At 28.0% G+C, this 16130-nt stretch overlaps 1 protein-coding gene across 4 annotated transcripts in view; it reads left to right on the top strand.

Annotated features, from left to right (window-relative positions):
• The window catches only part of LOC129960963 (neuropeptide S receptor-like), a 227087-nt gene that overhangs the window by 118728 nt on the left and 92229 nt on the right, over positions 1-16130 (top strand). For 2 of the 4 annotated variants that reach the window (XM_056074740.1, XM_056074741.1), the window contains one exon: positions 13525-13884. In XM_056074740.1, coding sequence (XP_055930715.1) covers positions 13561-13884 — 324 coding nt within the window. In that variant the 5' untranslated portion in view covers positions 13525-13560. The remainder of the gene's footprint in view (positions 1-13524; positions 13885-16130) is intronic. The other 2 variants (XM_056074743.1, XM_056074742.1) reach the window with 2 other exon arrangements.

Genomic DNA, 16130 nt, shown 5'->3' with positions numbered 1-16130 from the left:
GAGTATATTAATTTATAGTACCACTGATCGGAGCGACAGAGAATTATTTTTCAAAAGAAAATTATTATATACCATATTGAATCGGATTCAGTTAAAATTAATGCCATGAATGAAAAATTTTTTGAAAGCATAAATTTTTCTATAATATGAGAGAGAGAAGAAACAAATTATCTCGGAAAGAAAACAAAGAAAATCAACTTAATTAATTTCAGCATAACTTTCACCGATCTAATTAAATGGTTTCCAAAATATGAAACAGGATGTTTCAGAAGCCATTTATTAATATTTAAAAAAAATGTTTGAAATATTTAGAGAAGACAGTATGATTTTCTTTGTCGATTTTTTTTTCACATGCTTTCACAAGCCATTTGGAATATGAAGTTTCGTTCTTTTAAAACAAACCAGTTAACATTAGTAATTTTAGATTTGAAGATATACTGAAGTCAACTTTATAAAGTAATTTAAAATAACATCGAACAAGATACATTATACGTAATTTCATTAATCATCGAAATTTTGTTTGAATCAAATCAGAAATTTTCTAATATATATATATGAAAATATCAAATTAACACTATTTAACTCATACAGATGCACAGTATTAGAAAATGCTCACATAACTAATTAGCAATTTTAGCAGAACAGTAGTTCTTTCAATAATCTAAGAGCTCTGAGTTCTTGTGTAATTAGGGGAAGAAAAACAAGAAAAATCAATTAATCAAGTCAAAATGGGAAAAACACAAATTAATATGAATCATTATTTTTAAAGAAGTAGTAATTTCCCCATTTAATATTTTGAAATATTTATAATTAGCACATTGTAGATATAATGCACATCATTCTTTAGAAATGTTGCTCTGAAACAAAAGCCGCTTTTCTTGCAAATTTTGTCAAATAAGAAAAATAATGCAATCACTTACTTTCATTTTATGGGAATTATTATTACTTATCTTCAAAACAACTGAGTAGCTTTATTCGAGGAAATCTCTGTAAGACAAAATTCGCCATCAAACGCAGAATTGCATAAATTTAAATACAATGAATTTCAGAAACTTTTCAGATGTCACTGCAGGACAGCTTATAAGCATTGTTTTTCAAGAAGAGCTGAAAAAACCTTATATATAAACTATGGAGAGTTAGAACCGTAAATATCTTCCCAGATGCCAGAATCTTTTTTTCAAAAGACTAGCCGAAAGAAAATAAATATTATATTGACAGAGTTCCGTATGTTGACAGATCAAGAATCCGTAGTTGCTAGCTATAAACTATGTTGATAAAAATCTCTTCTGGAACCGGAGATCTTCGAAGAATTGTCGGATGTAACGTAGAAAATGTAGGATGTCATTCTAGTAACATTTTTGTCACAAAGCGATCATCTGAATGCGATGGACATGAAATTTTAAACAGAATTTTTAAATGAAAGCTTTGATATAGTATAGTCTTTGACACAGTATACTTTTCGCTGAAACCAATTATATAACTCTATGGTTTTACAGAATTCAGATATTTAACTTTTGAGGGGCATATAGTTAAAACCTGTTAGGATCTCACTAAGGAAAAAATAATTCTACATACAATTTGACCAATACATGATGAATCATCAAAAATTTATTGAAACATTATATTTCTGTATTTTTAAGAGGATGATAGTTTCATTACAAATTTTAAATCAAAATAAACATTTCTTTAAGTATACAACAAAAAGCCACAGTTATTTAGCAACAAATGTCATTAAAATGGGTTATTTACACACATTTATTCATACAATTCTATTCAAAATATTATTATTAGTTTTTTTTTTTTGCATTACTTCTATATATTTCATCAAAGTTACAGATATTTTACAGGAAAGTATGTTATAAAAGTATTATAAACCACATTTCCTGACAGCACGAAATGGATATGTTTTGCACGAAATATATGTATATAATAGAGATTTCAACTAATTTATGTCGATGTATATCTAATAAAATGAGGCAAGCGAGTTTTATTAAAATTAATAATATGTGTTTTAATATAATTGCACAAAATTTTTTTCACATTTATTTTTTGTTCCTTTTGCATAATTCTCTTTTCTATACACTAAAAATTTATTTCACTATGAGTTTATATAATGATGATTAATTACCGATGATAAGAACTGTCAATAATTTCTTTTTATATATAGATGCATGTGATGATCTTTTACAAACCTTCTTCATTTTGAGACATTTGAGTTTTCGTAGAAATTAAGACTTATATTACATAGTAATCAAAGAAATATTATCGTATAAATCTCGATTTATTTTGGAATGAGTCATAAAAGAAATTAAAAGGTATTCTATCAGCAGATATTGCAAAAAGAAAAATACAGTAAATAAAGCGAAAGATAATTGGATTTATTTAATAAATAAAACCAATATTATCACTTCTTTTTTTTTGTGAAAAAGTCAAAATAAATATTTGGATGAATTTTTTTCGGTGGGAAAATAGTAAAACCAAATCAATAAATCTCTAAAATTAAATGTGAATATTCTCTTCGAAATACGTAGTATGAAATGTATATTGAAATTGAAATACTTATATTGAACATTACATTTGAAATATACATTGAACATTATTTTGATGAATTTCAAATAAAATTCATGCTTCTCAAATAAAAATGTGCTCCCTGATTCTCATTTTATGGAACTTTTTAGATTTTATAGATTGAAATGCGATTTTAGATCGAAATTACTAAAAGTAAATCTATACAGAAGTTGTATGATTTTTCTTTAATCAGGTAGAACTGCCAATTAAATGTCTGTCAAAATTGAATATTTAAGTTACTCTAATCATTAGATTAGTTCTTCGTCAAAATTTTCAAGAATATTTTCAAATTAAAAAGCAATAATAAAGCTTCCTGTTGTAAAGAAATTTCTTAATTTCTTTATCATTAATTTAGAATCTTGAAGACTCTATTTTGCATAATCGATATAATCTCTAATAATGCTAGAAGGAATTCATAAAAAAATTACTAATTAGAATCCTTAAAAAACCATTAGGAATATCTTTTAAACACTGGCCCTTTCAAAACTCCTGCTAAATTGCTAAGGAAGAAAAAAAAAAATAATGCAGATTTTTTTCACAGAACTTTTTGAAAAAAAAGGTGTTATCTGACGCCTAAATTTACCGATTATAAATTGGGGAAGCAGAATGTTGAATCTGAACTAAATAAAAAAAAATGTTAATTAAGATACGTCGTTCTGTTTTCTTGGAAATTACCCTTAGATCAAATCTGAAAACAAAGATTTCTCGTCTAATTAACCATTCACTGCAATACAATAACACAGGATGAATTCTTTCTCTCCTTTATTTCTCCGTATGAAAATAAAGATTTATCTCATGGTTTTAAGAAATGAATGCACTTTTTTAAGTAAATTTAAACGCGAAGATCCTCCTTGTGAAAAATAGGCAGATAATGCAGTGATGTATAAAACATTAAACCTATATCATGATAGAATTTTATCAACAGCTAAAAGGAAAAAAATCATAAAAATTAAGATCAAATTAATGATATAGTTTTATATTTTTATTTTGAGGAAAAAATGGAAAAAAGAAAGCAAGCATCAAATGGATAAATTATGACAGTCAAAATTTTGCTTAAAAATGACGTGATTTCATGATTAAATTTTGCTGAAAATGACGTGATTTTATGATTAAATTTTGATGAAAATACATAATTTTATACCATTCTCTTTGATTTCGTAATTGCAATAATTTCGTTTCCTTAGCGCCATTACTGAATTCATTCTGTACATATAATAAATGATTAGTTTAACTTAATTTAAATGCAATTTCACTAAATAACGAGAATTGCTTCTCCAAAACTATACTTTTGAAAAATTGGAACTATTTTTATGTCATTATATTTAAATTTTTTGCTTGGTAATTTTTATTGAATAAAAAGGGTGTAAAAATTATAGGCACGTTTATTAAACAATACATTTCTTTTGTTCAACTCTGGTAATGATTGGATAACAATGGATTTAAATTATGATTAGGCTTTATTGTTTATTTTAAATATTGCTACATCAATCAGCTTTTGTAGACCATTTTGTGCTACTAATAAATGAATTTAATTTCAATATTAATTACTAATTTAAAGTAATTACATTGCTCACTTTATTGATATGTAGTAGATTAATTGCCATTTTCATAGAACAATATAACTGATACATATTTTATGGTTACATTTGTTTAAAATTTTACGACGCCATTATCATTATGTTCGCATGAATGCATCAAATTTGCCCACCGCTCCTATTATACGATATTAATTGATTATCTTTCAGGTTGTCTGTCATTCAACAAATGTTTGCAAAGGCATAATTAAAATGCATGTAAACCACAATCTTTTATTCTCAAATATGTTTATGTTATTCATTTATTTAAGTTTGTGGAAGACAATTATCGAATTGAACATCACATTTGTGTTTCAACATTTCTTCAATTAATTATCCCTAAAGAAACCTACAATATTTCTTTCAGAGATAATTTTAAGTTTGAAATTTACAAATTATCTCTATGAAATCCTACATTAAACAACATATATTGGCTTATTTACTCTTGAGCATGTTCACGTATTGATAACATTATGAAGGAACTGTCGTTCTAGTTTTCAGAAAGAAAAATATTTATAGTTCATTTAAATCTTATTTAGAATTTTAGGGATACTAGATGGTTTTGACGTTCATAGTTTGATTTTTCAATTTAAAAAGAAAAATATTTATAGTTCATTTAAATCTTATTTAGAATTTTAGGGATACTAGATGGTTTTGACGTTCATAGTTTGATTTTTCAATTTAAAAAGAAATAATATTCCAAACTGCTCCTGTTTTGCGCATTTGCAGTTGAGTTTCTGAACTTTTTTCAGTATTATATACATTTATGCAATGTATAAATTTTAACAGCAAAGGTCATTGAAATGATACATTTCAAATACACAATTATCTTAAAAGCGGTTATAGTGCTCCTTTTGTTTTGAATTTATCTCTTATTTTGTCTATACCTTCAGACCCCATATAGACAAAATAAGAGATAAATTCAAAAAAGCAAAAGCAGTACTATACCCGCTTATGGGCCGGAACTCCAAACTCTCGCTAAGGAATAAACTTCTGATTTACAAGTCACTGCTGCGCCCACTGATAATTTATGCCTCCCCCGTCTGGGGACGGCAGCAAAAACCCACATCAAAAAACTAGAAACACTCCAAAATGGAACGGCTAGACAAATAGCGAATATGAACTAGTACACCAGGAATAAATATTTCTGAAAGATCTTCAGTTGTCTTCAGTCGAGGAATTTTTAGAAAAGCTAGTCACTAACTGTTACCAAAAATTAGACAGTAACAGCAACGAAGCGATTCGTGACATTCCAGTTTACGTTCCAAAAAGTAATAGAAATGGAAGAAGACCAAGGAAGCTTATCCACTAACTGACCCACCCGAGCACTTGGTCAACGTGATAGTTACCCGCTAACGGCCAATGCATTTATCAGGACTTAACATATCACTTCAAAGTCCTTGTAAGGCTTTTTTAGCTCTAATTGTTGTTGTTTTTTGTGTAAAATAATTGTCATGATTTTAAGATTTCATAAAACTCAGAACCGTTAATTAGATTTTTTATTATGCTCAAAATATTTTGTCCTTCACTCATTAATCATTTCAGCCGAGCGGATGATGAAAGGCCACAGAGCCTAGTAGCTTCCAAACAACCCCACACGTCATTGGCATTGGCAATTTTAAAATGATAAATTTTTCAATTTACTTCATATTGGTACTTCAGATTTTCAACGTTTTTAAGTAAGGTCTAAAATATCCTTGTTATGAAAACTAGTAAACATATCCTAGTTTAAATATTTGTTTTTCTAATAAATATTTAAGATACCACCAGAGAAGCTATTCAGATATAGAAATGAAATATGCTATATTTAGAACCAGTTTTTAGCTTTCCTGATGGGTACGATAACATTAGCGATGCTCTTACCGATGGCGTGCCCTGCTTCTGTATGAGAGGTCGAAGTTTGTTTGGTACGTAGTGGATTTATTAAGCGTTGGCCATAGATAAATGAAACATTTCTCTTTTCGACAGCTGGATCTTTTCACTTAATCGATGAAAAGGCAGTGTAGGGTACTTTATGCTTATCAATTTTTAATGTGTTTCAAATAATTGCGGATATGAAGGATATAAATAAATTCATAATTTCATTACCTCAGCCACTAAAACTGATTTATGAGGAGATTAGGAATTTTCTGAAAATATCTATTAATTAAACCTTGATTTTTTTTCAATGTATACAAGATGTATTAAATTGAATTAATTAGTATTATATGAAAGCGATAATGTGTGCTTGATCTTTCGTATATCGACTTTTCTAAAATGTAACTGTAAATCCTTCTGGAAAATCAAATTGAATTCCAATTCATATTGTTTTCTTTAATTGCAAATAGCTATAGAATGAACCTTAATCTGAATAAGTATTTTATGCATTCCAATTTTATTTTTGTTTAAACTTATTATATATTCGAAGAAAAGCCGTAAAAAGTAATCTTTTATTTTTTCTGAAAATACTTGTTTCCGACCATTTTCAAAATAATACCTTCAGAACCAAGCTTAATTTCCCATAACATTTCTTCTGTAAGCAAATCTTCAGAAACAGGAATATATGGCCGGTATTAGATGTTCAATATTGCTACTGATACTTTCCCAATACATAGCATATGTTTTGAGTTGAATATTTATATGTTAACCAACTGCATAAAGATGAGCACAGTGACAGCAATCTTCCGCTGGAGACAAGCAATCTTTATCTTTTTTTTTTCAAGAAATCATTCCCATCATCTAAAAATCGTTTGAAGGGCATATCAAGATTTCACATTACTGAAACCGACTCTTTAGCTATTTGACGTAGCAATCTCCTTTTCCCATTCCTGAACTCCGAATGCTTTGTCGCATTCTTGAAATCTTCTTTTCTGGATTAAGGTATTTGGAGAATGGTGGAGATATCAGAAGGAAACGCTTATCACAATGAAAAACATCATGTCCTACACTCTAGCCGTATCCAATTCTTTATTTATCTACACATTTACAGGAATTTTATCCAAAAAAAAGGAAATAAAAATGCTGCTATTTTATGTATATTTTATAAATCTTTCTTTTTAGTATTTATGGTTAGTATATTCATTTTCTATTAGAGGTAAGAGAAAATAATTCAAAGAAAATTTCAAACGCAGAATTTCTTTTTGAAACTGGAGTAAAATTTTATCTGCTTTAGTTCATGTTTGAAATTACATTCAAGATATTATTTAATGATTCTATTTAGATTTGTTTTGACATAATTTATTGTTAATCTTAATTAGGTTTCGTTTTATTCCACAAAATTTACAAACAGGCATGTCTGTGAAAGAAAGGATCGTTGGAATATTCCAATTTGGACGGTGGTCACAAATCGAAGTGTCTCGAAATCTGAATGTACCTCAGTCTGTGATCAGTAACGGTTTTGAAAGTGTTGGTAATGTTAGCCAGCTACAAATATGAAGGTGGCCCAAGATTTACAACTGTTGACAAAGGCAGATATTGGGCAATTATTGCACGACGTCAGAGGACAGATGCTCTAGGAAACCGACCTCAGCGCTCACAGCCGCCATAGGAGTACGAATTTTCCAATACAATTCCTCATTCTTGCCGTATTAAAGACTATTTACTAGAGACTCAACCATGTTGCTATCTTATAAACATTGACCAGCACTTTGCATTCCCCTAACATATACGCATGAATGCGCTCGTTTAAACTAGAGTTTGGAGCATCAGTACAGGAGTTTGGGACAATGGGCCGATGAGATGCTCAGCAAATAATATGGCAACAACGTGGAATTCGTTTTCAGTCTGAAAACATAAAGAAAAGACCTCGCTTCCGTCATGGAAAATAATAGAGTGGGTTGATGTCATGCTGGACAGCTGAACAGATCTTCATATCTTTGAGATGTGGCCTGTGATTTTTAAAAGATACAGAGGTAAAGGTATTGAGTCTTATGTTCGCATATTTCGAAATACCAACGATCATGATTTCATATATATGGATAATAACGTGCTTTGCTACTCTGAAAACCAAATCATCGATTTCCTTGCGATGGAAAATATACAACGGATGCTGTGGCTTGATCATTGACCTGATTTATATCACATATAGCATATGGGGGTATTATCAAGAGACAACTAGCAACCGCACACACAACATCTGTTTCAGAACTGAAAAGCATTGTTCGTGATGTTTGGAATTCTTTGAGCTCACTACTCATTCTCAATGTCATAACAAGTATGAGATATTGCTGTGTATTGTCCTGCCTATTAGAGGTAAGCGCATACCTTATTGAACTGCAGTGCCACCTGCTTAGTTCATTAGGGTCAATGAATATTTTTTTTTTTTTACTAAAGTGTGAACTCCTTTTATGATCACTTTAATTTCAAAATATTTTTTTAGAAAATAAAAATAAATATTATCACTCTTTGCATTGTTTCTACATTTTATAACCGTTTTACCTCCGTATATCACGTTTAATGTCGTATCGACTTAGATAACATTCATTATTCTCATAATTACCAATTATTCTTAACTTTTGGACACCAATGCATATTCCTATCCTGAATTTTAACAAAATCTCTTATTAACCTAACATATTTAATACTTTGAAACTTAATCGAATTTTTTGTCCAATGCAATTTTTTGGAACCGAATTGTATGGATGTAAATTAAAGTATTATGTAGCTTCATACGATCACTTGAATTAAAAATATAAAACAAAAGTATTTTTCCGTAAATTTATTTTCTGTATATAAACCTGCGAAAGTTTTTTATAAGAAAATCAAACGGAAAATATGAATAAAATGTAAAACGGATCCTTTTGAAGACTCTTCACAAAATTGTCGGTATATTCCTCCATTTCATTAAAATATAAATTTAATTTCTGCAGTAACCTTGTTTATGAATTATATTCATCCTGTACTTGTACGTTATTGGTAGAATCTTGACATATATTTTCGAAGCTTCCCTTTTATTTCTGAGTTTGTGTATGTATAATGGGGGCTCAAAATACTGTATCAAGCATTTTCAGAAAACACATCATCAAGTTGAAAGAAATGTGTTTTATTATTGGACAAATTAACCAAGGAAAATTTTAAAGATGCATTTATTCTTTCAATTAATTTCCGCAATCATTTTATAGAATAAAGCATTTTCATATGAAAACCTTGTTTTCCAACCCTGTGGATGTGGACAAAATACAAACGAAATGCAATGAAAAAGACAAATATTACGCAGTTTCATAATATATCTACACTTCGCTTGAAAAATAATTACTAAAACAGATTGGGAATTACTATTCGTTCTTGTTACAGATGATTCTCTGTAAGAATAACGTAGATTATTCAGAACTATAGTAAAATCATACATTTGAAGAAAACTCTTTCATCACATAAATGCTTTAAGTTTAATACTTTATGTAGTTAATTTTATTAAAAATTGCATCCGAATATTTATATTGATGTTATTGTGTTGGATTGTAAGAAATATACCGCAGCAGCATACATTTTGAAATAGAGAAAATAAAAGGCGAACAATTTCAACAAAGTATCGAAACTATTAAAGGGTTGTATGAAATTTATGTAAGAAGGAATTGCATTTAATGAAATCATATTTATTATATTAAATGATAGTGTTTTATAAAAAATTGTTTATAGATTCCCCGAATTCGTGTTTGCTTAACCGAAATTTGGGGGATTTAACTGGAACTGATGTTAATTATTTTGTTTCTAAATTTTTGAAATATGTATGCTTCCATTTCTTTTTAATTATTTTTCATGGATTCAGTTTATAATAAAATTAATAAAAGGAATGAATAAAATTAATATTAGAAATGAATTTTAATGCTAGCTTTTATTAATTTTTTGAAATCAGTATTGTTTGCTTGTAAAATTAATCGTATTTTATTTGAATTCGCCATGTCAACATTCATTAAGGGATATGCAATAGAAGTATATATTCTTTCAGTTATGGTAAGGTAAATGTTATCAGTAATGTTTTCAGAATTAATAACTTGCATACTTTAAAAATAATATATAATTACAAATATCACACAATTGCATCAATTATGCGAATTAAAAATAAGAAATAATACCTAAACTCAGGCATAAAAAATTCGATTCGACTGTGTTAAGTCTTGATTTTATGAAAATTTATGTTGATCTGGTTAAAAAAAAAGCCTGTATTTGGAAAACGGAATAAGAATGTTTTTTAGCTTAGGTTATTCGACTGGATTGAAAAGGTGTGTAAGCATTAAATAAAATTCGCATATTTATTTATTTTGCTGTTCCAAACAATAGATACGTTTCTGTTTCCAGTGATGCCTTTATTTTGTCTCTATGTCAATTAGTCTCAAATTAGTCAATTAGTCAAATTTGTCTCAAGTTATAACAAACAATTGACATGTCAGTGATGCTTATTATATTTTAAAACTTTGGATGAATTTTATAGAGAACGAGTTTTTTCATAATTCCACTGTAAGGGGATCGTCTTATCTAAAAAATAATAAAGATATCTTAATGAAATTTATAATTAGTGCTCGTTATGTTATGCATAATTTAATGAACTGTGAATTGATGTTGAATTCTCTAGAAGTGGATTTATCATTGTTTAATGTAAATATTGTTGAAAAAATTCAAAATTTTATAGATAATTTCATATATTACACACACAATTTTTATTTTTGAATACAGTTTTTAGATAATAGTTAGATAAGTTATATATGTCATGTTAGAAAAAAAATGAAAAACTGTAACAATTTTTTTTAAAATCTGGAATAATCCATTTTTTAAAATGAATGCTAAAATTTAAATCAAAATATGCTTTTTAATAAAAACCTGAAACAGTTTTTAAATATTATCACTTTTATTCATCATTTTATCCTTATATTAATAAAAAAACATCATATAAATATTAAAATATTTGTTTTTTGAAGTCCCCTTCCGATGCTAATCATATACCTTAAGCGAAATAAAAATTTCTGCAAAAGTCATTTCAGAAGGACACTTAAGTAAAAAAACTAAACTATCATACTTTTCAGCTGTTCATGTTTCGTATACCATTGCTTCTGTTATAACAAGCATAAAGTACATTTCTCTGTAGGGAAGGCGATTGCCATTCATCATCCAAGGATGTGAATTCCTTTAATATATGTGTCTTTGACATTTGGATTAGACGCGGAAAATATGTTTTCAACTCATATCGTTGAAGTAAAGATTCTGCTTACGTATTTAAATAAAAGAACGAGTCTTCGGCATAAAACCAAACAGTCATTTTAAAACATTCAAAATGAAAAGTAGATTTTTGTTGGTTAAGGAGACCTTTCAATATTTGATGGAATCAACCTCAAAAGATAACCTTACGGCAGTATGTAGTGGATTCTAACATATAAAGAGTATCTATGGAATAATTAATTTATTAACACTGAATGAATAGAGTGATTTAAATGTGTATTACTCAGTGAACAATTTAACGACTAAACTATATGATCTTAATAATAAATGAGTCAAATTGATATAAGATGATTTAAAAAAATAGTAGTTTAGTCACTGTTTGCATTAAAATAAATATATTTGTTCATCAAAAACAATACGAATTATTGTTTATAGCTAATTAATATTAATACCTTCTTCTATATCATTCTAAAAAGAGGAATTCTGAAAAAATACTAAAATATCATTAATTTGGATTCTTTCAAACTTTCATTAAAAATTAAATACACTTTTTTATAGATACTCCGGTCTTAACCCTCGTGTTTCTGGTTCCATTACTAAAATAAGCATATATTTTGCAGCTCAATTTATCAAAATTGAAATAAAACTTCATAGAATCTGCGATACTCTGATGACTATATTTACGTTATATATTTATTGATAATTATTCTGAAAAACCGTTAGTCGACTCTGTTTCTCGTAGTATCATTTGACCTTTAGGTCTTCACCAATAATGCAGAAATCTGGTTTAATATTATGCACGCAATTGGGGATATCTGTCTGATGGCTCATATGAAAAGTCGATAAAACTGAGCAAGATTATTCGAAAAATATTACCCAGAGAATTGTCAAATAAGCAATAGTCCATGAAAATTGATCTCTTTTCCAAGAAAGAAAACACAACGTCCAAATAATTTTATTACTTCGGGGAAATTGGAAGCAAGCGTAATTTAATCTAAAATTTTATTGCTTTTTATCTAGAAAGATATGCTCCAAATAATATTTATCAAGCATCTTTTTGACATTCAGACATTTATTTCAATCGAATTTTCATTTGAGACAAACATGTAAAGTTTAGAAACAGTCTAAATATTTTGTTTCACTGCTAATACTAGATGGTGAGTTCAGCATCATATATTATTGATTCGAATTGAAAAATATGTTATTTAAATAATAACACGATATATTTTTAAAACAAATCCCATATGGCTTAAGGTTAAAAGAGTACTTTACTTTAAAAATACCTTCATTAAATTCCACGACTTAAGTTTTTTTTTATAAATTCAATTGCATTACTGAATCTGTCTATTTTTTGCTGTATGCTTATTATGCAATTTATCTGAAATTTCTTGAAGTATAACTATCACATATAAAAAAACTTTATCATCATTATTTATAAAATTGATAAAATGTCTCAAATGAAAAGGATCTTAACAAACATTTGTTGACATGGTCGATACTTCAGGAAATTATAATAAATGATTGTTCAACCTATATAAAAAATCTCTAAGGGATCAGCTGCAGGGCGTTATTTTAGTATCAAATGATATTTAATCCATATGTTATATGTTTAAAATTCCCTTGAAAAATATATTTGACAAATTCTATATGGGAATATTTTCCAAGCTGAATGTAGTAATTTGTGTCAAAAAATTTTTGGTAATTTGCTTCCTGTTTTATTTTGACTTTGAATCATTAACTACAATGGAGTAAAATTACTTTACAAAAGAAAATTTTCATTGATTTAAAATACCCAATATTTCAAGACTTTCCGACATTTCCATATTAAATTTCATTTCATAATTTTGTCCAATTTTTGCCAGTTGTAATCTATTAAGGCCCATCTGCTAAACATCCAACATATGTGCCACTTTAGTTTTGAAACCTAACGCGAATTTTGCAGGAAGGCTCAGCATCTCAATGAATTGTAAGAATTACAATTAAATGTTTGATAATATGTGCAATTGCATTCACCACATTGCTGTAACATCTGAAAAATGTCCGCTTTTATAGTTCTTGTTTACATATTGCAAGTTATTATATATATCCTATAATTCAGTTGTTTTTCAAATTCACAAATGGCTAAATGTAATTTTTAATGTTTTAAATATGTTTTTTTTTGTTTGATACTAAGTTGAAACGAATATTTTGTTTTAAAGCGAAGCATTGTTTTGTTTGGGATAAATATATCTTACAATGACTGTTTTTCTTTCAGGTGTAAAAACTCCTACAAAGACTACAAGATTAAAACATGGCATTCCATTTATCCCTCTGGGTTCTGTTTATATTGCCAAAGATTTTAGTCACAGCTAACGTCACCGACGAATTCAACGACACTTCAACAAATACGACTATCTGGCCAAAAAATGAATGGAGTGGGGCTGTTATTCAACAGGTTGTTACCCTGTCCGTCATCATCCTTGTCACTTTGGTAGGAAATACAATTATCGTGCTGGTCTTATCTTTATCTCGATATCGAAACCGTTCCTCCAGAGTAAACATCTTCATTCTGAACCTAGCTATTGGTGACTTAGCAGTCTGCTGTATAACCATGACGTCAGAACTTCTTTTCGAGGTAAGTTCCGACATTTGATAGTATAGTCAATACAAGAAAAGATTTATCCTTTGCCATCGGATTACAAATCAGATCTATTTCCACAGAAAATCCGAGTGTCGCTCTTTCACGGCATTTATAAAAGATTTTTATTGTTTTCATTCTTGAGTTTTTAATTTAAATAATAAATAAAAATTAGTAACAAAATGCATCGAAAAATTATGCAAAATATTCAGAAAGATATTCTTACATTAAGAATTAAATGTATCGTTTTTTGTCGCTATACCCGATTGATTTCTACATTTTTCATTAATGGAATAAAGATAGAGTTATTGCAAAAACAATAATTTAAACGGAAAGTATTCAGTTTTTTATCGAAATATATTCTTTCTAACTGTTCCTTAAACTTTGTTAATAAGGTAGAAGAATACATGAAATAAATGAATGTTTAAGCAACAGTTAGAAGAATATCATTAAATATTGAATAGTTAAAGCTAATGCATTTTAGTTTTCCATAGAATACAATTATCAGCGAATGTTTATAGACGTTATTGCAATATTCAATGAATTATAATTCATTGAAAGTTCTACAATGTAATTTTTTTAATATTTCAGAGTATATCTCGAACGTCTTGGTATTTTAACACTGAATAGTTAGAGAACTTTGAAAATGTGGCATTTTTTTCCCCTTTACTTAACTGATAGCTAAAAATGACTTTAGCTTAATAGGGTCCTATTTTCTTAAAAATTAAGTAGATGTAAGTAAATATTCATCTGCAGAATACGCAACAGAAACGATGTTTTGAAAGGTAGGAATTTATTTTTTCTGATAATAAACAAGATAAAAAACATATTAACATGGGAAAATTCTAAAATTTCAAGATATTAATAAATGGAATTAAAAAAAATCAAATGAATATACTTGGTCCTATGATGTAATTTTACTCTTGACTGTTGTCAAGTTAATAGTAGGATTAGTTTTAGATTTTGAAATGGGAAAATACTATAAAAAGTAAGCCATGAAACGAAATTATGAAGCATTTATGTTTTGTCGGAATAACTATGTGAGTAAAATATAATTTAATAATATGCAACAGCATCAACAGGCATTTCTTGAAACTCCTAATATGATCGATTGGAAATTGTTCATCATACTTTCTTCATTTAGTTTATGAAAAGCATAATATATTGGTAAACTTGATCTTAACACACTTCTCCATTGAAATCAATAAAATAAGAAAAGTAACTAGTATTAATTGCATCTAACCATTAAAAAAATATTGCAGAAATATTTTAATTTGTTTACAAGAAAATTTCTTTTATCTATGTTAACTTTACATTTATGAAATAAAACGTTTTACTAGAAATATTTTTCCAAGAATAGCTCTCTAGTTGTTGTTAGAATTATAATTTTTTTCTACAGAAATATTTTAGAATAGTTATTGCTCTAAGAATTAAAAAAAATATATTTAACTACCATTGAACGAGTAATATTAAAACTGGTGTCAAATTTAGTAACGAAAAACTAATGAAATTATGAATTTCTCTAAAATATAATTTGAGAATGTTTTTTTTTTAATTTAATTTTTGTAGACTCCTCACTATTCATTGTAACTCTGAAATTCCTGTCTTTATTAAAATTACATTTTATTTATCGCGATATTTGAAGTCATGCAACAGAATGAATTCTTCCCTGAACATACAAATGAGGAAAACCCAAAACTTAATCAAATTTAGACTTAAAATGTTGAAAGTATTACTTCCATCGATCAAAAAATACATGAATGGTATTTATTATAAAATCATTCATCAATTTAGCCTTTGTTTTAATATTAACGATTTTCCAATGATTCATAAAACTTATGGTGTATGAGATAATGAATAAGTTGAACACCGCTTTAAAATCAAAACAAAGTCTTTTATTTCATATCGCCATGAGGAAATGGGTACTGAAAGTTATTATCAACATTGGATTTTATATATGAACATATGCATATTACAATTACAACTAAGATACACTGCTACTGTTAATATACGAATATGAAAACGCCAGTTGGACTACTGGTGGATAATCAGTAAGATTCGAATCCGAGGCTCGAATTCGCAGATATCCACAAACTTAAGAATAGTCTTGCATGGAGAATAAACATTAAAATATTGAAATATCTATCTTAATTTTCAAAATAAATCGGTAACTTTTTCCCCTGGAAACTTGGCGATATGTTTCACTGTTGAAAAACTGTTGTTTGAATTTAGGCCTGCATATT

Source organism: Argiope bruennichi, chromosome X2, assembly GCF_947563725.1.
Source record: "Argiope bruennichi chromosome X2, qqArgBrue1.1, whole genome shotgun sequence".
NCBI lineage: Eukaryota > Metazoa > Arthropoda > Arachnida > Araneae > Araneidae > Argiope > Argiope bruennichi.
The sequence above is the reverse complement of the archived record's forward strand: the minus strand, read 5'-3'. Positions and strand labels throughout refer to the sequence as shown.